Below are 22,514 nucleotides of genomic sequence, written 5' to 3'. Positions count from 1 at the left end.
TGCAGACCTGGGCTCAGCCCCCTGTGTTCCTCATGACCACATCCATATATGACATATGAGGCATATGTCAGACAGCTCAGAGGGCAGTGAGCAAAGCCAGGAGTTGTGTCTCCATGTTCACGGTTTGATTTCTCCTGTGTTCCACAGGCTATGCATTCAGTGAAGATGGTGAATATTTTGCCTATGGTCTGAGTGCTAGTGGTTCAGACTGGGTGACGATCAAGTTCATGAAAGTCGATGGTGCCAAAGAGCTTCCAGATGTGCTTGAAAGAGTCAAGTTCAGCTGTATGGCTTGGACGCATGATGGGAAGGGAATGTTTTATAACTCATACCCGCAACAAGATGGAAAAAGTGATGGTAAGTTAAGACTTCCGATGAAGGCGCCTTTTTCATGAAGTAGAAGTGTGACTCACATGACTTTAAAAGAGAAGCTAAACCCTAGTAAGAGGTTGTTTAGTCTAGAGCCAAGATTCCTCAACGGACGTATCAATTTTTTGTGTGTAACAGATCACCCCAAAACTTACTGGTTTTGAATAAGGACCATTTATTTTTGTTCGTGAGTCTGTGGATTGACCAAACAATTATTTTGGGCTTTGCTGAGTTCTATCATGTTTCTGATCAGCTGTAGGTCAGTTGGCTGATGTTGGCTGGACTCTCACGTATCTGGGGCCTCAGCTCTGCTCCGAGTGGTCTCCCATGCTCTAGCCGGCTAGTCCAGGCTTGTTCTCATGGCGGCTCAGCAGGATTCCAAGAGGGAGAGCTGGAAGGCACAATCTCTTGGATGCCTGGGCTTGCTACTGTCATATTACCACTTCTTGCATTCTGTTAGCCCTTCCCTATTCAAGAGGTGGGGACACAGATACAGGGAACTGCTAAAACTTGGGGCCATTATTGCAATCAGCCCTTCACAAATGTATTCTGTCTCCCAAGAATTATTATAGAGAAGATGGATTTTTTTGTTTTTATAAAACCAATTTATTGAATGATGTTGCGTGATTATAAAATTTCCTGCTGTGATAATCATTATCTCTTTCCCCTGATCAGAAGTCACAGGGCCCCTGTTGGTTGCATTTATCTTGATACTTTTCTCCTTGATAACTTCCCAGATCCACCCTTGTTCCTGTCTTCTTTAGTTGCACAGAGATCCTGTTGTGTTCAAGTGGTCCCTCAGTCTTTCCCTCTTCACTCCTCCTCTTCCCAGATGGGAAGGGCCGTGTACCTTGTACGTTGCTTGTACAAGCTGTCAGTATCATCTCCTTTATGCTGCTCCATATCCACGTGGCATACAGCATTTTCATGCTGTTTTGGTCCTTATAGGTGGGTTACATAATCCCTGTGTTAGAGATTTGGAGCTGGGGTGCAGAGTCTCGTTACTTGTTGCAGGGCCTGGGGCTGGCAAGAAGCACAGCAATTCCAGTGCTTTCTACTGCACTCTTGTCCCCTTACCATGACTTCATGTATCTTTGTCGTTTTTAGATATGCTTTCTTTTCCGTTTTCCCCCCAGTTGCATTGGGAATAGACTATAATGCTTTTCGTCTCTTTTGGCTATGTTTAGCTTCTGCCTTTTGATTAGACTACTGCAGTACCTTTCTCTTCATTCACCAGTGAACTACAAGAGGAGCTGAGAGGTTTTTTTATTCAGGGATGTTGGCTAAAGAAAGACCTCTGTGCTGTGTACACTGAAGTAGCTGCCTGTGTTAAGAGTGCCACTGAGTTAGCAAATGCTGACTATGTTCTGGGAGATCAAAAGAAGCGTATAAATGGCCATTTCTTGTTAGAGAACAGTGTTATTCAGTTAACTTGTAAAAAAAAACTTCAAAGTTTTTTTGTAGCCTCACTTTTCAGTGGAAAAAATAGCAATGATTAGTAATTGTGATTGAATTTAAAAAGCCAGAGCCTTCTGCCAGCTGCAATTGTATTGCTCTGTTATTAAGAGAACCTCAACAGCCTCTTAGGTTGTGTGATGAGGAGGAGGAGGCCCTTACAGTAAAAGCTGAGCATTTCTGACCATGCATTTCTTACCACCGTTCCTGGAAAACCCTTGGAAAATCACCAAGTACTCTGAGGCTTTTCTTCTGTTAGGATATTGTCTTGCGTTTTTTCTTCATTGACCTGAAAGCTGGGTTCAGTTTCAGAATGTAAGGAAAAGTTCATTCTCATCACAGCCTCCAAAATCAGGATATATGTGTGAAGTACTTCCAGGGTAATACCCAACTGATACTTAACTTTTTTTTTTTTTTAATAGTTAGCTTTTAGAGCAGTTCTAGGTTCACAGCAAAAGGAGGGGAAGGTACCGAGATTTCCCATACCTCCCCTGCCCCCAGATATACACAGTCTCCCCCATTATCAACACCCGCCCCCCGGCCCGCCCCCCCGGTACTGTTGATGAGCCACGTTGACGCCTCGTCACCCAAATCCATAGTTTACATTCGACTTCAGTCTGTGTTGTACACTCCGTGGCTTTGAGCACATGTATAATGACATGTGTCCACCATTATAGTGTCACTGCCCTGACAGTCCTCTGTGTTCCACCTATTTAGCCTCCCTCCCTCCTAACCCCTGGCAACCACTAATCTTTTTTACTGTCTCCATAGAGTTGCCCTTTCCTAGAATGTCACATAGTTAGAATCATACAGTGTGCAGCCTTTTCACATGGGCTTCTTTCACTTAATCCTGTGCATTTAAGGTTGTTCCATGTCTTTTCATGGCTTGATAGCTTATTTCTTTTTAGCACCGAATAACATTCTGTCGTCTGGATATACTACAGTCTATTCACCTATTAAAGGGGCATCTTGGTGGCTTCCAAGTTTTGGCAATTATGAAGAAAGCTGTTATAAACATTTGTGTACAGGTTTTTGCGTGCACATAAATAAATTTTCAGCTCCTTTGGGTAAATACCAAGGAGTGTGATTACTGGATTGTATGGTAAGAATACATTTGTTTTTGTAAGAAACCACCAAGCGGTCTTGCAAAGTGGCTGCTCCCATCAGCAATGAAAGGGAGTTCCTGTTGCTCCACATCGTCACCAGCATTTGGTGGCATCAGTGTTCTGGATTTCGGCCATTCTGATAGGTATATAGTGGTATCTAATTGTTTTAATTAACGTTTCCCTGATGACATATGATGTGGAGCATCTTTTCATATGCTTCTTTATCATTTGCACTATATATCTTTCTTGATGAAGTGTCTCTTAAGGTCTTTGGCCCATTTTTTAAATCAAGTGGTTTATTTTTGTTGAGTTTTAAGAGTTCTCTGTGTATTTTGGAGAACAGTCCTTTATCAGATGTCTTTTGCAAATATTTTCTCCCAGTCTGTGGCTTTTTAGTCCCTTGACAGTATCTTTCACAGAGCAGGTTTTAATTTTAATGAAGTTCAGCTAATCAGTTCTCTCTCTCATGAATTGTGCCTTTGGTAGTGTATCTAAAAATCACCACCAAACCGAAGGTCATCTAGGTTTCCTCCTATGCTATCTTCTAGGAATTTTATAGTTTTGCACTTACAGTTACGTCCATTTTGAGTTAATTTTTGTGAAGTGTGTAAGGTCTCGATTGCTTTGCATGTGGATGTTCAGTTCCATCGCTGTTGAAAAACGATCTTTTCTCTGTTGTATAGCTTTGGCTCCTTTATCAAAGATCAGTTGACTGTATTTATGTGGGTGTATTTCTGGGCTCTCTCCTCTGTTCCATTGATCTCTCTGTCTGGTTTTTGTTGTTGTTTTGGCCGATACCACCAATGTCTTGATTACTTACAGTAAACCTTGAAGTCAACTGGCATCAATCCTCCAATTTTTTTCTCTTCCTTCAATACTATATTGTCTATTTTGGAGTTTTTGCCTCGCTACATAATCTTTAGAATCAGTTTGTCAGTATCCACAAAATCGCTTACTGGGATTTTGACTGGAATTGCATTGAATCTATAGATCAATTTGGGAAGAACTGCAACTTGACGATATTGAATCTTCCTGTCCACGAACATGGAAAATCTCTCCATTTATTTAGTTCTTCTTTGATCTCTTTCATTAGAGTTTCACAGTTAGATCTTGTGCATATTTGGTTAGATTTATATCTAAATATTCTATTTTGGGGGAAGTACTAATGTAAATGGCATTGTGTTTTTAGTTTCAAATTCCAATTATTCATTGCTGTATATAGAAAAGCAGTTAACTCTTATATAATAACCTTATATCCTGCAACCTGAGACTTAACTTTGTAAACATTGCTAGATTGTGCAATATGGGTGAACAGATTTTCTTAAAGTTACCCGCTGCATTTCAGTATACATTTTTAACTCCTTCAGGTACAGAGACATCCAGCAATCTCCACCAAAAGCTCTGCTATCACGTCTTGGGGACTGATCAGTCAGAAGATGTTTTGTGTGCTGAGTTTCCTGATGAGCCTAAATGGATGGGTGGAGCTGAGGTATTGTACTTCTGTGAAATTCTACCCACAAAGACCGTGTCCCATGGACCTGTGTATATAAATATTCTTGTTTTGTGATGACCTTTATGGATGCCAGAAGTTCTTTGGGTGAATAATCCTTTGTCAAAAATATTGGTATTGGCATTCAAACTGATGCAGTAATGAAGGTGATAAACCTTTTAACTACAATCTCAACATAATAATCTTAATACTAAAAGTTATACATGCTTATAGTTAAAAATATATAAAAGTACAGAATAACATAAAGTAAAACATGAACATTGCAAAATTCAGAATTTTACTTGGAGGTGAGGAAAATATCCTTCCAGAGTTTTTCTTTCTATACACAAGTGAGAATGTGGAGAATGTGTGTATGTTCTCCTTTTTTACAGAACTGTGCTCTTTGTGCATATTGTTTACTTGTTTTTAACACTAAAATTTGTATCCTTGAGACATTTCCCCAACTTAGCGATAGTTCATACATTCCTTGAGGATCTTGACAATAACCAACCTCTGTTCAAGTGATGCGTCTTTGAAGTTACTGGCCTAGATTTTATTCTGCATCTTGATAATCAACTGTGAAGAAACTTAGAGGTGCTTGGAATAAGAATTTACTCTTGTTAGTTCACTTCTGGGTACTAGGAAATATTTATATAAAGAAAGAAAAACATTCTGAAAAACAAACTTCTACTTATGGGTCTGGTTCATTGAGGGGTAGAATAAGAATCCACAGTATTTTAATCCGTGTGCATTGATATACCTTACTCCAAATTGTCCTTTTGTTCATTTATTTTGTTTCTCTAGACCAGGGGTTGGCGCACTATTGCCCTCAGGCCAAATCTGACCTGCTGTTAGTTTTTGTAATAAAGTTTTATTGGAACACAGCCATACCCATTTGTTTACTTGTTGTCTGTGGCTGCTTTCAGGCTATAACAGTAGAGTTGAGTAGTTGCCACTAAAGACCACATGGCCCACAAAGCTCAAAATAATTACTTTCTGGCCCTTTATAGAAAAAATTTTCCAGACTTTAATGCAATTTGTTAAAAATGAATTTATAGGACTTTTATTACCTGAATCTATGCCTTTTTTTCATGCTTTTTCTTTCCCGCCTAATTCCCCACCCTACGGTCTTTTCTTGTGCAGTTACTATTGTCATATTTCTCACATATTTGTTTTTAATGGCTTTTCTAATTCACTTTATATTTGGTTCTAAGTTTTCTTCTTAACCCAGCTTTTCTTCATACCTGAAGCTTCTGCTTATTATGGATAATATATGTTTATTTATAAAATAACATACATTTTTACTTTCATCTGAGTGAAACAATTGGAGAGATAAGATATGCTACCAACAAAACTAAAAACGTTAGCTCGTGTGTTTCTCTTTACCTTTTTTTTTGAGGGGGGTGTTGCTGCAGAAAACCTAAAATAGCATATTTTAGTAATCAAAGTTTATTCTCTCTGGATTCTTCATAAAAAAGTCCTGGAGAAATTTTTTGCTTCAAAGTTAATAATTTCATTGCAGCAGACCTATTTTAATTAAAGTAAAATTAGTTGGTTGATACAATAACAGGCGCACTAAAAAATAAATGCCAGAATATCAGTATATTTAAGCATATTGCTCTAAAAGAAATCAGCTTAATGGTAGAGTACATGTGCAGTTTGAGTTGCTCAGATCTCTTGATTAGCACTTGGTTGATGCAACTAGTATGTGTATGTGTCTGTATATATATATATATATATATACAGACACATACACATATATATAACATAAAATATATATACATTATATATATACACATATATAATGTATATAATATATATGTATAATATATATATAAAATTTTAATTATAGTAATATGTACATAACATAAAATTTTCTAGTTTAATCATTTTAAGTGTAGTGTGGCATTAACTATATTTACATTACTGTGCAACCATCACCACTGTCCATCTCCGTGACTTTTTTCATCTTGCACAGCTGAAACTGTTCCCGTTAAGCAGTAACTCCCCACCCTACCCCCTCCTCCTCCCCAGTCCCTGGTAACCATCATTCCACTTTCTGTCTGTGTATTTGACTATTCTGGGTACCTCATATAAATGTTATCATGTGGTATTTGTCCTTTCGTGACCGGCTATGTCACTTAGCATAATGTCTTTGAAGTTTGTCCATGTCATAGCATGCGTCAGAATTCCCTTCCTTTTTAAAGTTGAATAATATTTCATCATATGTATATACCACATTTTGTTTATCCCTTCATCTGTCGATGGACACTTGAGGTGTTTCCATAACTGCTTGGAGCAGCCAGTTTTTTAAAATACAGTGGAGGTATATCATATATGCAATTAATGAATATATATTCAATTCTAGCTAGGCAACTGAAAAGAAAAGCAGATTTAAATAGTTCGGGTGATCCTTCTACCAGTCATTCAGTAGATGTTCACTCTACCTACCTTGTATAATATAATCTTTCCCACAGCCATTCCATTGCACGGACAAAATAGGACACCCGCTTGGATGATTCCCTTGCAAGTCCATGGCTGGACTGCCTGCTGAGTACATTAGGCCCCACAGCCTGAACCTTCTTAACTCCCGTGCGCTCTGTCTCTGTGGTCAGAAGGAAGGAGGTCACACAAAAACAGTAGCAGTGACTGTTTAAAGAATGGCAGTTGAACAGCTGCGTCTGTACTGCACAGAAATAATAAATGAAGCTTTTTTAAAAAAAGGTAAAGGGACAAAATGAGTCCCTAAGGGACTTTACATTGGATCAGGGCCCTAATGAGTGAATTGTTCAGAGGAAGTCTGTAAGCAAACCAGTGGGTTTATTAAACACAAACTGGATGGAGGCCTCCTATAAGCTGTAGTCCAGCTGTCTGGGTCGTCTTATTAGACAGATGTCACGCCACCAGTTGCCAGGCTTGGTTGGGCAGGTCTGGGTGATTTAGGTGAATGTCCCCCTCCTTCCTCACCCTGCTATGGGTCATCTTTCTGAGCTAAAAGGACTTTCTTGCTACAGAGAGGAATACGCTGACATTTCAGCGTGAGAACTAGGTATGAAGCCTTCAGAAGCCTCAGGCCCACCCTGAATTGATGGTTCTGTTCCAGGCCAGAAAAATCTAGATCATGAAAAACTAGTGATGTGGGAGTTTCTTAGACCTGTCAAGGAAGAGTGATAAAGCCCAGGGCCATCCAAGACGCTGATGAACTGTTGACTGGCTGGACCAGTGGCACCCACGCCTGGTGTGCAGATGAGCACTCATGGCATTCACTGGAAATGAAGCATCAGTTTCTTAACAGCCTTTATTTAGTGATCCACATCTTAGAGAAAAGCAGTCGTCCTTTTCATAACCATGCACCAAATGCATGTGTTGCCATTATTGCTTTGGTTTTTCAAGTAATTGCTTTTAGGATCATCATTGTGAACCTCGTGTTTCTTGAATACATGTAACAACGTCTCTGAATGGAGAGCCAGTGTTGCAGTGGTGGTGATGTGCTGGAGCAGAACTCAGCGTTTTATTTTAGTCTAGTCCTCTCTGTGTGGCCTTGGGCAAATCACTTCCTCTCTCCAAGTCTGTATCCTTTGTTTCCTCCTGAGCTTTTCCCCTCTGAAAGTTGTGATTGGAGGATTTATCACAGCATCTCCTAGACCCTGAAGCAGGCTTCCTTGGTGAGACGTAGCTGCTGGATGGATGTGAGAGCAGTGGAACATAGCGTACTAGGCATTGTGGGTGTGGCTCAAGGCACACGTGGGCTAGTAGCTGCGTGAAGGTGTATGAATTTCCCTCGCTTGCTGCCGTCCTCCTCACCTTTGGCTGCTGCAGTCCGAGTTCACATGCCTCGTCTCCTTTGTCCACAGACACCTCCTCTGCCTTCCTACACTGGACAGGTCTTTCTTGCTGAGCAAGTGTGTGAATTATGATCCGGAGGCAGCTTTAGTTTTCACATCGTTGCCTATGACAGCATCTCTCCCCAGGACCTGCAGAACCCATAGCTTTTTGGACACTTTTGGGTATTGAAACTGTTACTACAGGTCCATGGCTGTCCAAAAGAAGAATATCAACTCTCCAGTTCACATGGCTTCTTCCCTGTCCCCAGCTCAAGTTTAGCGAGCACACGGGGGACCATTCGGTGGGGTAGGAGCTGTTCAGTCTCTCCCCATGTTTTTTGTTTTTGTTTGTTTGTTTGTTTTCCATACAAAGACTTGGACATGAATAGTCATAGCAGCCTGTTCATGATCGTAACCCAGACACCCAGTAACAAGTACCTGAATGAACAGACTGGTACCTGCCTGCCATGGACTACTACTCAGCAATAAAAAGGCATGAACTAGTGGTACACCTAACAACACGGATGGATCTCAGAATAATTATTCTCAGTGAAAGAAACCAGAAAAGAAAAAGTACACAGTGTTTGATTCCAGTTAGATAACACTAGAAGGTGCAAAGGAGTCTGTAATGGCGCAGAGCAGATCAGCGGTTGCTGGGGGTTGGGGGTGCTGAGGGACGGGAGGGAGGGCATGTGAAAGGCAGGAAGAAATCTTGGGGGATGACCAGACTGCAACATTGGAATTGACATTTTATGGGCGGGACCACTCGAGCAATGAGAGGATCTCCAGTCACCGCCCCTGGGGTGTTCATCATGGTTTGTTGTATTCAGTGGCCTTGGAGAGAGGAGGAGGTGGAGAAGTGGAACAGGAGTTTTGTTGTTTGTTGATCTCTCCTGGTTGCTCAGTCGTGATGTGTGTCTAGGCTCCAGCTCCCTTACTTAGGGCATCCTTGCTGCCTCTTTGTCCAGGAGATGCCACCTCCGTGGGTTGCTCCATCCTGGATGTCCAGGGCAGTGTTCACTCCTGCTCTCCTCACCTGCCAGCCAAGGGCCACCTGGGCCAGCCTCCTGCCTCAGTCCCTCTCAGCAGCACCCCCATGCCCTGGGGGTAACATACAGTAGACATCTAGCATTGGGCTTGGAGGAACAGTGATGTCAATTATTATTGACTATAGACTGTTAGCCTTTTGTTGGAGGGCAGTGATTATGGAAGGATAGAAGTTGTCATTTTAGAAGGTTCTATCGGACAGAACAGAAAAGAAAATCTCTTTATTTTAAAACGCTTTAAAGATCATGTGGGGAAAAAACAAAATCAAGCATTTTGAGGTACTTTTCCCAGCAGAGGGTGCTCTAGAATGAAGATTCTGAAAGTGTGTCAAGTCCCTTTAGAAAGGATTAAGGATTATCTAGCTGAATCCTATATTGAGAACCTAATTGTATTATACCTAATTCTTAGGGGGGAAAAGTTTTTTTTTTTTTTTTTACAGAGGTACTCCTATTCTTAATTTATTACCCATCTCTCCATAAGCCATCTTAATATGTTCACTTGTGACCCTTAAAACTAATTCATATGTATATTTGTGTTCATATTTGTATATATTCCACAAATACTAGCATGTAAAAGAGTTGCCTGATGCTTGACTTGCCATAGGCATTCGGTAAGGGAGTGATTTCCTTGCTCTCCCCGCTCCACTGCTAAGGTCCGTGCACGTGAAGCGCCGGGTGTCTCCCCGGCCTCGCCTACAGAGCGTGCAGTCAGTCAAGTCCCGATGTTCCTCGGGGAACCCTGCCTCACCTGTCTGTCCCTTGCTCGTTGGATAGTTTTGACTTGCAGCAGTAATTGTTCGGCAGCCCTCTTCCTGGTCAGCACAGTTCTTGCATTAATTCCCCAAATACCTAGTAAGCCCTTTCCTCGCGTTCACCACTATATTAGGGCCAGGTGACACTCCGGAGCAAAGAGCAAAGCTCTGGCCCTTATGGAAGGTGTTTTTTTCCTGGTAACCTCATCTACATCAATATTTTTATAAAATAAAAAGAGATTGGAGAGGCTCATAACAGAATATCCCCCCCCCGTATTTGGTTTGTGTGTCATTTTAAAGATACCGTTGTCCTCTTGACCTTAAAACTTCAGTAACTGAGCTTGAGGCTGCCGGCGGGTGTTCTTATTGGTGACCCTTTGAATCCTTGTACTGTCCCAGGGAGTCCTGCGCTTTCCGCTGGCTCTTAGAGACGGATTCCGTGTGTTTATCACTGGAGTGGCTGAGTGGTTGTCTTTATGTTAGTCCCGGGGTGGATTCCTGACTGGACTGTGTGTGCCCGAGGCTGTGTCCTCTCTTTCATCATCACTGTGTGAAGTGATAATATCCATCATTGCTGATTAACACGTAGGGAAAGCTCAGCAGCATGCTTGGGAAGGCAGAAAAGTCAGGAAGCCAAACTAAAGCCCTGAATGTGAGTAAAAGCTAGTAGTGCTCCTCTGTCTATATAAAACAGCTCCTGTTGGGAGAGTTGGTTTTTGTGTAGTAAGGTTGGATTTGCTGATCAATCCCTTTTCTCACCTGACCCCTCTATTGCTCAGTAAGGGAGGAAAAAACCCAAACAGTAGATTCTTGAATAACCAAGCTTATCTGCCAGAGAAACAACCAGGTAGATTGGAAACACTAGTGACTATATCATGTCAAGACCTACGTTATTTATTTTACTTTGAATAGGTTATCTTTTCCTAGAATTTTCTGTTCTGTTTGTAGCATACCAAGCAACACATCACACAGTATTTGGGTTGATTTCTTTTCTCCCCCATTGCTACAGTGCCACTCTGTATTAGGAAAGCTGGGTAATTTGACTTAATAACTACCTATTAGAAATGTTTATGGGAATGCACATCACATGTGTTTACACTTCTGTTACGGATGTTACCTTTTATTTTTATTACAAACCCATGATGAGTCCCATAAATGAAAAGACATCATTGTAGGTGATTAGTCTGATATTTAAAAGTTTTTCTAAATTAAGTTTTGTAAATGTACTTACTATTAAAGGGAGGTTATGACTTACAGCTATTATGAAAGGAATTCAAAAGTGTCTAAAGTAAAATTGATAAACTTTCCTGCTCTGAGAGGAACATGATTAACTCTCAAAGCTATTAAGATCCATTTTCACTCCTTCTGTTAATTTCCTGGACAATTTTAAGTCTCACTTCTTTTCAGTTTACATTTTTATGCACACAATTAATGCTTTTATGATAATACATAAAAGAAAGTACTTTCCTCAATTTTAAAACATGCGTATAGATTCAAATTATGAAAAAACTTCCGCCACCCTCTTCTTATTGGATTCTAAGTTAAAAAGAAAAAAAAGTGTGTGTGTGTGTGTGTGTGTGTGTGTGTGTGTGTAAAGGAAACTTTATATCCTTAAAGATTTGGTTAACACAAGACCATGTTACTGGAGTTTAGTAGCTTTGGCATAAAATACCTAAAGTTTTTCTTTGAAAATGATCACGTTTCATGAAAGTCCACATATTCTATGTATATATAAATATTGGTTATGTGTCCCATCACTTTGCAAGACAAATAACTTTGTAGACAGTTAAATGACTGGGAGTTCAAAACTTAATACGTGATCTTTTGTTACTTTTTCTCTTAAGAGATACATGAAGAAAAGCTAGCTTATTCAGGTCAGTTAGAAAGCCCAGTTGTTATTATTATATAGTACTGAGACTGAGAATAGCCAAATGCATCGACTTTAAAGTTTTTATATTTCTAGTAATAATAAATAATACAGGTTTCTTACAAAATACAAGATCCTATTCACCAGAGAAACTTCAATTATCAACATATTGGTTCTATTTCACACTTATTTCTGTAGATTCATATTTTTTAAAAAGCCTCAAATAAACTGATTGTACAGCTGATGACCTCGTGTGAAAATGGAGCCCCTTGACCCAGACTCTGGTCTGAATGGATTACCATCACACCTACATGAGGGATTAACTGAAGACATTTCATAGAAACATATTATTTGGGACTAGTTTCTCCTGAGGTGTCTTCTGGTTGCTGCTTGTCTCTCTAAATTCTGTGGTTTCATGGCTCCTAGGTTTTATATTCTTGAATATACTGTCATGTGAACTATGTGTTTGTTGGACTAGCACATGTGAACCTGATAGAATAAAGTAGAATATACATGCTCTGTTTAATTGAATGATGTCTACCCAGGGTTTCCTTGTAAATATTACTATCTCAGAGTAGCTTAGTATCACAATATACACAATTAAAATTTCTTAGTTGAATTAATGTGACTTCTTTAATGGAAGTATAAAGTTCGATACCCCCATTCCTTATCCTTCACCTGTTGATAAATGCAAACAAATACGGCAGCTATTTGGGTGCCCTCTTCAAAAACAGTATTTTGTGAACTAGAATCCATGAAGGCCTGATGGGACCCTTAGCTCTCTCCTGCTTAATCTCTTCTCCTTTTATTTGGATTTCAGGAAAGTCGCTTTACTTTAATTCTCTTAATTCTAATTCTTTTAATTTTCACTTTTAATTCTCTGATGAGATTCAGGTATCCTCTTCATCAACCTGACTTTTGTCTTCCCCTCCCAATGATTTCCAAACTTCATTTTGAAAATTGCCTTGAAATATACTCTGAATATGAGGCGATGGTTCATTATTGTCATTGATTACATTTTAGTGGAAAAAGGTGTATTTCTAATTGTATATTTTGGGACAACAGTGACTTATACATGATTTTGAAATGTGAGACCTGTTTTGAAAATTCAGAGTTGTGTCGATTTTAGGAAATTTGTTTAGTGGCTATGGAACATCTCTGAGGTGTGATGACTAGAGGTATAGTGAAAAAGGCTGGCTTAATTGGCATTGCAACAGCAATGTACCTTGGGACTCCCTGCCTTAGATTAAATATAAACTGCTATAACTATTTAGTCCAGCCAGAAATCCTGAGAAAAACTCATTAGCTGTGCTTGAAACAGCCATTATCAAAGGTTTGATGTTTTTGAGAGTTTTTTTTGTAGTAAGTTTTCCTGCCTTATCTTTCTGTTGGATGAATCACTACAACTGAATTAACCATCGTTTGTGATTGATGTAGCATGATTTTAAGCACTAAGCTGTAAAGCTTCTGTCTTTATTTACAAGACAGAGAACAAAAGTATGAAGTATTATTCATGGGGCTGCTTTCCATTACATTTAATAAAGTTATAATTGTTGTTTGCTGATATTTTGCTGATAGATTGCTGATATTTTTAATATAGGATGGTTTAAAAATAAGATGGAACTAAAATTTTAGACATTGGCTTATTAACTAGAAAAGCTTAAGGAAAACATATAAAGGACTAGAAATGGAATATATATCTCCCAAAGCAGCCAAAGAAGGGGAAAAGTTTATAAAGAAATTTATATTAATACAGTACAAAGAAGGAAGGAGAAGGGAAGTCAAAGTGAATAGAATATTGAAAATTAAGAGTGTGGAAGCCAGTACATCAACAGTAATAATTAATGAAAATAGAATACAGATTCTTAGATTGGGTATTAACTCGATCAAGTCATATGTTCATTTGCAAGAGAACCACTTAAAACATAATGACAGGTAATTTGGAAATACATGAGGATGAGAATGGAGAAGAGAATTAATGTAAATCAAATTTATATGAGGTTTCCAAAACTGATTGGCGATCTTTGAAAAGACTATAAGGAGCCTAGAAAATGATGAAGAGAATACACCTGAGTCATTCGATATTATAATATAATAATTTGTGACAATAATATTATAATTTGTGACAGAAACATAAACAACAAAATATGATTCATTTTTGGGGAAGGAAACTGCTTTAGAACTCAGAGAAAAAGTCACCTAGAAAAAGCAGCCAAATTAAACAGGACTTTCTAGAATCTTCTATAAAACTGTAATTTACTTGAAATCCCACTTTTATTTCACACGTACAAACTACCTCTGTGCTTTAAAATAATTTTTTCTGAGAAAGAGATGTTTAACTTATAATATCAATGTGTTGCCAAGTGTTTAAAAACACTGGACATTTTAGATATGCATAGCCATTGTGATTAATTTATAAATGCAAAGAAACTGATTGACAAACAGCTGATCTACTGAAACGAACCTGTAGATTGTAAGTGGATGGACTTTTTTTGAGAGCTGGAATCTTAATTCCTACAAGTCTAAAAACTTGCTGCTGCTAGTAAGTAAAACCCTAAGTATTCCGTGCTCAAACACTCTTGTTTAGATGCCATTTAGCTCGGTATTATCACATTGCACTGATACCAGGAATCAGTGTATGTGGGCTTGATAAGAACAGTGCAACAAGTCAAAGTAAATGTTATGTTTGACAGTTTTAACCTCTACATAGAAGAAAATAAGCATGTCCCAAAGGCTGCAGGTAGTTACAGAAATATTATTGGAATAGGAAACAAACAGTAAAAATATCCTACAGTGTAGTGAGACAGAAGAAAATATATTATTATGTTTTTTATTAATCATGGGTATTATCTTTTTAATTAGTCCTATATTAATTACAGTCTTAATTCTTACATCTATGTGTTTTAAGCATATATAGTAATATTCCCTAAAATGAAGGATTAAAAGTGAGTTAAAAACATTAAAACATAATGACAGATTTTTGCTTCTGGCCATCGTGGTGTAACTGGTACTGGACTAGTCCTCCTTCCATAAACAGTTAGAAAACTGTACAAAAGAGACAAAGCAACTGTTTGCAGATATTGGTCAACAGGCATCATAGGACTTTCATCAGTGAGAGAGACGAGTCTTAGAATGTGCCCAGCTTTCTGCCTGGAAGTATTGTCTGACTCCAGCACAAGGGAGGAGGACGCCCACAGAGTACGGCAGTATAACTGAACTTAGGATCCAAAGACTGGAGTTCAGGAAGACTGAAGCCACTGGAATTTGCAGGCAGAGTACCAAAAGGAGGGAACTACCCACTAAGAGCCCCAGAAATCTGCCTTGGTATTCCCTTGCTCTTAGCTGACTGTTAAGCAGTGCATGCCTAGAATGAAACTCTATGATTTAAGCTAAGAACAACTACCAGGGAGCTGTAAGCCAACAATTACCAGAGGTTTAACAAGTCTGGGAGACTTCCACACTCTGACCAAAGTGGAAAGACCTTTTGAACACCCAGGGTATTCAGCAGAGACTCCAGAGAAGCCATGCCCTTAGCAGTAGGGCTGTTGACCTCACCCAACAATGCTTGAAAACAAGCCTTGAATATTGAATAGATCAAGCTGATCCACCAACAAATTAACTGCCTCAAAACATTTAAAGGAAAATCAAAACCCCAAAAATCAAAACAAATAAACCAGACAATATTGAAAATATTCAGAATGCAATAAAAATATTACTAGACATGTAAAGAGGCAGAAAAATGTGACTTATAACCAGGAGAAAATTTACTCAATAAAACAGCTCCATCCAGAAATGATAGGTAGTAGAATAAGCAGATAAGGACTTTCTTTTCTTTTCCTTTTTTTTCCTTAAAATTGATTGGGGTGACGAGGGTTAGTAAAATTGCATAGGTTTCAGGTGTACAATTCTGTAATACATCATCAATATATCACATTGTATGTTCACCACCCAGAGTCAGTTCTTCCATCACCATATATTTGACCCCCTTTACCCTCTTCTACTACAGACAAGGACTTTTTAAAAGCTACTATAAAAATAATTTTTTAAAGCATTTTTTAATGTAATGAACAAAGAAATAGAAAGTATAAAAACAAACCAAATATTCTTCTAGAGGTGAAAAATTATCTGAATGGAAAAATTATCTGAATGGAAAAATTAAGCATGGTCTTAGTAGTAGTTTAGATACCATTAAAGAAAACATCAGTGATTTTGAAGACAGGGCAATTGAAACTAAACCACCAAGAGCAAAAAACTAAAAATGAACACAATCCCTTTGACCTATGGGACAATGCAAATACATTATGTATTTGAAGTCCTACATTAGAGATAAGGTAACACACAAAAATATATATGAGGAAGAAATGGCCAAAAATGTTACAAATTTGACAAAATGGACAAACCTACAGATCCAAGACACCCAACAAATCTCAAGCAGGCTACTATAGCAGAGCCCTTTATAATCAATTCACAGAAAACCAAAGAGAAGAAAATCCTAAAGGCAGCTAGAGAAGAACACACACATTATATATAGGGGGCAAAAGATAAGAAATGACTCCTTATCTGAAACAATGTAGTCAGAAGACAATGGAAAAACTCTTTAATGAGGCCCAGTTTGGCTGCCATATTGAAAACTACAGTCCCTTCTTACACATCCTGCCTCCCTACCCAGACCTGTTCATGTTCTTCATGGCAGTTATCATTTTATAATATACTACATAATTCCGTGTTTATGTGTTTGTCTCCTCCACTAGAATGTAATGGTGTTTTTTTCCTGATTTGTTCCCTGATACATCTTTAACATCTAGAAAAAATGACTTGAACATAATAGCTATTTAGCAAATATTTTTTAATGAACCAATGAAATAATAGCAGTTATTACTAAGTATGTTTGTCAGGTTCTCCAGAGAAATAAAACCAACAGGATATGTGTATATGTATAGAGAGAAAGATTTATTTTTAAGGAATTGGCTGATGTGATTGTGGAGCCTTGACAAGTCCGAAGTCTGCAGGGTAGGCTGGCAGGCTGGAAACCCAGGGAACAGTTTCCGTTGGAGTCCATCTGCGGGCAGAATTCCTTTTTGCTTGGGGAGGTTAGTTTTTTGCTGTTGAGGTCTTCAACTGATTGGATGAGATTCACTCACATGATGGAGGATAATCACCTGTACTCAAAGTCCACCAATTTAAATATTAAACTCATCCAAAAAAACACCTTCGCAGAACCATCCAGAGTAATGTTTGACCAAATATCTGGGTATTGTGGCCTAGCCACGTTGACACATTCAATTAGTTTTCATAATAGGATGTGTAAAAACAGTAACTGTTGTACACTGCTGAAATGTAAGCATATGAGTTGGTAAACCACTAAATTTGGCAATATCTAATAAAGTTGAATATGTACATATCCTACCACTGAGCAATTTTACTTCCCGTTATATGGAAACACTTATATAAGGCCACACTTACATAAGAGAAACACTTATGTAAGGCCACAAATAAACATGTTGAATAATTTTTCTAACGTGTCACTGTAATAGGAAAAAAATGGAAATAATCTCAATGTTTATTGGTGGGAAAATGGATCAATTAGTTGTTATATATTTTTAGATTGAAATCGTACAGCAGTTAAATGAAATAAATGGTCATATATCAACGTGTATTGATTTAAAAATTTGTGTTGAATGAAAAAATTTAATTGCAAAGGGATATATATATATATATTAGCTTGATGCCACTTATATTAACTTTAACAACTCAATACTATAATATGTTGTTTGTTGCATTAGTTTTTTTGTCAAGATTATTTTTGCTACCTAAGATTCTCCTGTTTAATACTATAAAAGAAATCCACAGAAGCACAGGCCTTTATTCTCTGACTTCTTTTTTTTATTTTTTTAAAGATTTTATTGGGGAAGGGGAACAGGACTTTATTGGGGAACACTGTGTACTTCCAGGACTTTTTTCCAAGTCAAGTTGTTGTCCCTTCAATCTTAGTTGTGGAGGGTGCCGTTCAGCTTCAAATTGTTGTCCTTTCAGTCTTAGTTGTGGAGGGCGCAGCTCAGCTCCAGGTCCAGTTGCCATTGCTAGTTGCAGGGGGCGCAGCCCACCATCCCTTATGGGACTTGAGGAGTCGAACCGGCAACCTTGTGGTTGAGAGCCCACTGGCCCATGTGGGAATCGAACTGGCAGCCTTTGGTATTAGAAGCACGGAGCTCCAACCGCCTGAGCCACCAGGCCGGCCCTGTTCTCTGACTTCTTGTAGTAAACATGACTAAAGATACGCATAAAGAGTTGTTCAATAGAAATTCATTAATCTGAACAGTGAACCACAAATGAACTTTGCATCCAGGCCCATTCTGCTAATTCTTACTCATTTTGCATAACTTTTTAAAATATGTAACCTGTGACAAAACTTCAAAGTCAGGGATATAATATTCCAAATGACAGATTGCAAGTAATTTCAGTTAAAGGATAGCCTGAATTTAATTCAAATAAAAATCACATTGAGTCATTATGACATTCAGTTACATCTATTGATATTTTCTACTTAAATATTTCGTTATGTTTTGTTAAACTGTGATTAAGAAGGAAATAAGTTAAAATTGATGTTCATCTTTTTTTCTGATAACTTTCTTATCCATTCATAAGTTTGGAGTAAACGTACTGCATTTGAGGTTAACCTTTATTTTTTTCCTTAATATTTGACAGCTCTCTCACAAAAAAATGCATTCTCATCAGCCCCCTGCACTCTTTTTTATTTCCTTCCTAGTTGTCTGACGATGGCCGCTACGTCTTGTTATCAATAAGGGAGGGATGTGATCCAGTAAACCGACTCTGGTACTGTGATTTACAGCAGGAATCCAATGGCATCACTGGTAAGTTATTTTTCAAACACATAATTATTCCAGAAAACTCCATTAAACAGCAATTACTTCGGTCTTCTAATTGATTTCCCAGGAAACCTTCTTCCATTTTAACCACATCATCTCGGTTCATATGATTTTCTTCCCTTATTATTCCTTAAAATGAAGAAAAATTGACTGAAGCGATTTGTTGGCATTAGCATTTTCTCTGTGGATTGAGGTTAACCATATTTTTTACATACGAGTGTAAAAAAATATCCTGTGAGTATTGCAGATGAAGAGTGTTAAGGAGAAGCTGGCCTATTGGTCTATAAAGCATTATAACTGTCTGGATATAATGGTGCCAACTGTCACAGGCAAGAAAGAGGAGACCGGTGAGAATCGACCAGGTTAACAGGAAGTCAGATGACAGCTCCTCGGCAGTGAGCCCATGAGCGAGAACAGTCAGATCTTCCTTCCCAAAGCTTTCTGTGTCATGATAGTAAACATAGAACCAGTCAGTTACAAATTCTAGAGATGGCTCATTTTAACTGTCATTCTCTTCCAACATCAGTCGCATACCAGCACCACCATCAAGTGTTAAAGTGCTTCAACTGCGTGATTTACTCTGCTGAAAATGCCCAGACCCAGAAACTCGCTCAGAGATGATGCTGGTACCCAGATAGACACTAAACTAATTACACCATGTTCTGGTTAATGTGTATATAGTTTAGAAATGGTGACCCAGATTTTAAAAGTATACAGTACTCAGTGTATTTCTAGTTATTAGATTACCTCATTATTGTGATCCATATTACATTATAATGAGATAATATATAAATTTTTTTATTATTGATTGGGCATTGCATCATTTTTAAACTTTTCTGAGTGAAATCTGCATCCTAACATTCTTAGATACTACAGAGCACCATTCACGCATACAGAAGGAGAAAGTCAAGCTATACTCTGCTGTTAAGTATCCCTTTAATAAAGTTTGTTATTTTTCTGTTTAAAAAAAAAAGATACACCCATTTTAATCTCAAGAAAATTACGTCAACCACATCAGTTTTCACGTTCTCCAACAGGAGCAAATCACCACCCAGGAATTGTTCACTTGAGTTGCAAGTCCAAGTCTGCATAGAAGGGAGCAAACCTTTGCTGGAGTCTGCAGGGAACAGCTGTCCCTGTGCTGTTGTCCTGTACAGTATTCCTGTGCGAGTCCCAAATGATGGAAAGGACTTTGCCTTTCTCCAGTTTATTAAAAATTCCGATGACAGTGTTCTTCCTCCAGAGTTCTGGTTTCATTTTCTATTTGTTACTCTATTTTTAGATCTTGAAATTATTAAATAGGCTTGTTACTGAATGATACAAGTTAACAGATTAAAAAACACAAATTGCTTTATTTACTCCAAATACAGAGAAGAAAATTTCATCCACATATTCATATATGTGCCCACTTTAATAATAATACTGCTACTTTGCATGAGACTTACAAGTGCCAGCAGAACTTGAGGAAACCCTCTGTTTTCTTCCTGACCTCTTGGTCCTAATTTTTTTTTCACCTTATATACTTTTTATCCTCCAACTTATCGTTGCAGATGTTAACTGCAGTTAGTGAGGAGTTAGAGGAGTGTGACACCTACAGATTGGGATTCCAGAAGGAAGGCAGTGCAGAGGTGCACGAGGCTCTCATAAACAAAATTCTAGACAGTGCAGCCATGGATGAGCATGAAAAGGAGGGAGACGCATCTCAGAAACTCTAAATGGCTATGATGCATCCAGATTGGGAGACCCTGTCTACAAAATCAGCCAGGTCCTGGCCTGCCTTCCTAACTGGATCATTCCTTGAGTTACTTGACCGTTGTGTTGTCTGCTTTCTAGGTGGTTTTGTGCAGCTTAAGTGAAGAGCCCAGTGCAAAGTTAGGACTCCAAAAATGTTAGCAGTTGTTATTTTCTGAATTGTTCCCCTTTTCTTTCATTTTTTCAGAGGAACTTGAAGATTATTTTGTCATGATCTGAACAACAGTCCAGCTGTATGTTTGACTAGGACTATATGTATATTTATTTGGGATTAGATTTTTCAGAGTCATATAGGAACGGTGTATTAGTATTTCTTGTTGAAGTTATTCCTCACAATTTTGTGTTTGTGAGATATTGATGGTATGTGAAAAGAGTCTGTCCAGGTTTAACCAGAGAAGTAGAACCAGAAGGAGATACATATTAAGTAAGTAAGAGACTTACTGCAAGGAGTGGCCTGAGGTGATTGTGAGGTTGGTGAGGTACGTCTGAAATCAGTAGGGCAGGCCATGAGGAAGGGCAGGCTGGAGCTCTCTGACACAGGCTGAAGCTGCTGTCCACAGGGGGTATGTCTTCAGGGAAGCCTCAGCTCTGCTGGAGGCTTTTCAACTGATTGAATCAGGCCAACACAGATTATCTAGGATAATTTCTTACTGAAAGTCAGCTAAGTATGATCTTTAATCACGTCTACAAAATAACCTTCGCAGTAACACCTAGTTTAGTGTGTGATTGTCGGAGAACATTAGCCTAGCTAAGCTGACAGGTCAAAAAGACCATTACAGTGAGCTCATGGAAAACCACGTGGAGAGGAAAAGTCTTGTAATACTAACCCAATTTCATTTTTTAATAAGGTTACTAAACTGACAAGTGTTTGAAATTCACTGAAGCATTTAAAACAGTATGTAATATTTTATAGAAAAGAAATCAGAATTTGAAGTGAATAGTAAGATAGGTGGTTGGAAGCTGTTGAGTGGCATGCTGATCGGTTGGAATCACTTGGAGAGAGCTTTCCGGTGATAGCTGCTACATTTTGGCTGTAGCACTGGGCCTGTCATCTTTTTAAAATTACTGCTTTACTAGCACTAAATTTGTGGATAACATAAACCTCAGAGTAGTTATTCTTTTGAATGGCAGTCCTGGGATTCTTAAGCTCTTGACAGCTTCAGTGGTTGACCAATCCTAAAAAGATGACATGGATATCATTTTCCACCCTTCGGGTCAAAAGTCAGTTGTGTAGGACAAGATTAGAGAGACTTGGGTTTTGGGGTTGTTTATTTTTTAATTGATTGCTGGTTCATTATGATATGGTTACAACTGTTTAAAGAAACAAGTACTGTGTGTGAATTTAACTGTTGAAGACATTGAGTAAATGTATTTAATGTATAACAGGAGAGCCATAGATTGAGATAGTGATTGTTAAATTTTTTTTTCAATAATTCCTATTATAGTTGGATATATTGGGACAATAACCATAATACTTTCAGATCAAATTTGAATTTTAATCTCAGCTCTACCACTAAATAACTGGTAACCCTGGGATGGGAGAGTTATTTTCTCTCTGAATAGTCACTCGACTGCAAATGGGGAAGTAATAGCTACTTCATGAGGAATTGTGAGGAATAATGAGAATGCATAGAAAAGGACGTAGCAGGGTTCCTGGCATATGAGTATAGTAGGTTCTCAAGTCTGCCTTCTTTCTTTTTCTCTTTGTTTCTTGACTGAAAGGGGAATATTTGGAATCCACACTTTGGTTTTAGGTAGCATAGTTAAATAGATGGAGGACGCCCTACGGTAAACATTTATCTCTTGTAGCAAAGCTGCTCTAAACACGGTTCTTGGTATTGACTTGTTTTCTGCAAAACCAGGTTCATAATCAGAAAAGAATCCTTTCATTGAAGAAGACATAAATAGGTGGGTCTCTAGTGGGAGACTATGAGGGAAATTGTCTACTTTTGCAGGTGGATAATTGA

At 38.3% G+C, this 22,514-nt stretch overlaps 1 protein-coding gene across 1 annotated transcript in view; it reads left to right on the top strand.

Annotated features, from left to right (window-relative positions):
• PREP (prolyl endopeptidase) overlaps window positions 1–22,514 on the top strand; it is a 113,626-nt gene that overhangs the window by 29,857 nt on the left and 61,255 nt on the right. Inside the window, exons 5-7 of the mRNA XM_033103218.1 lie at window positions 148–357; window positions 4,298–4,419; window positions 18,675–18,780. Of these exons, the coding sequence (XP_032959109.1) occupies window positions 148–357; window positions 4,298–4,419; window positions 18,675–18,780 (438 nt within the window). The remainder of the gene's footprint in view (window positions 1–147; window positions 358–4,297; window positions 4,420–18,674; window positions 18,781–22,514) is intronic.

This window comes from Rhinolophus ferrumequinum, chromosome 3, assembly GCF_004115265.2.
Source record: "Rhinolophus ferrumequinum isolate MPI-CBG mRhiFer1 chromosome 3, mRhiFer1_v1.p, whole genome shotgun sequence".
In the NCBI taxonomy this organism is placed as follows: Eukaryota; Metazoa; Chordata; class Mammalia; order Chiroptera; family Rhinolophidae; genus Rhinolophus; species Rhinolophus ferrumequinum.
Note: the sequence above shows the minus strand (reverse complement) of the source record. Positions and strands in the feature narration are given on the sequence as shown.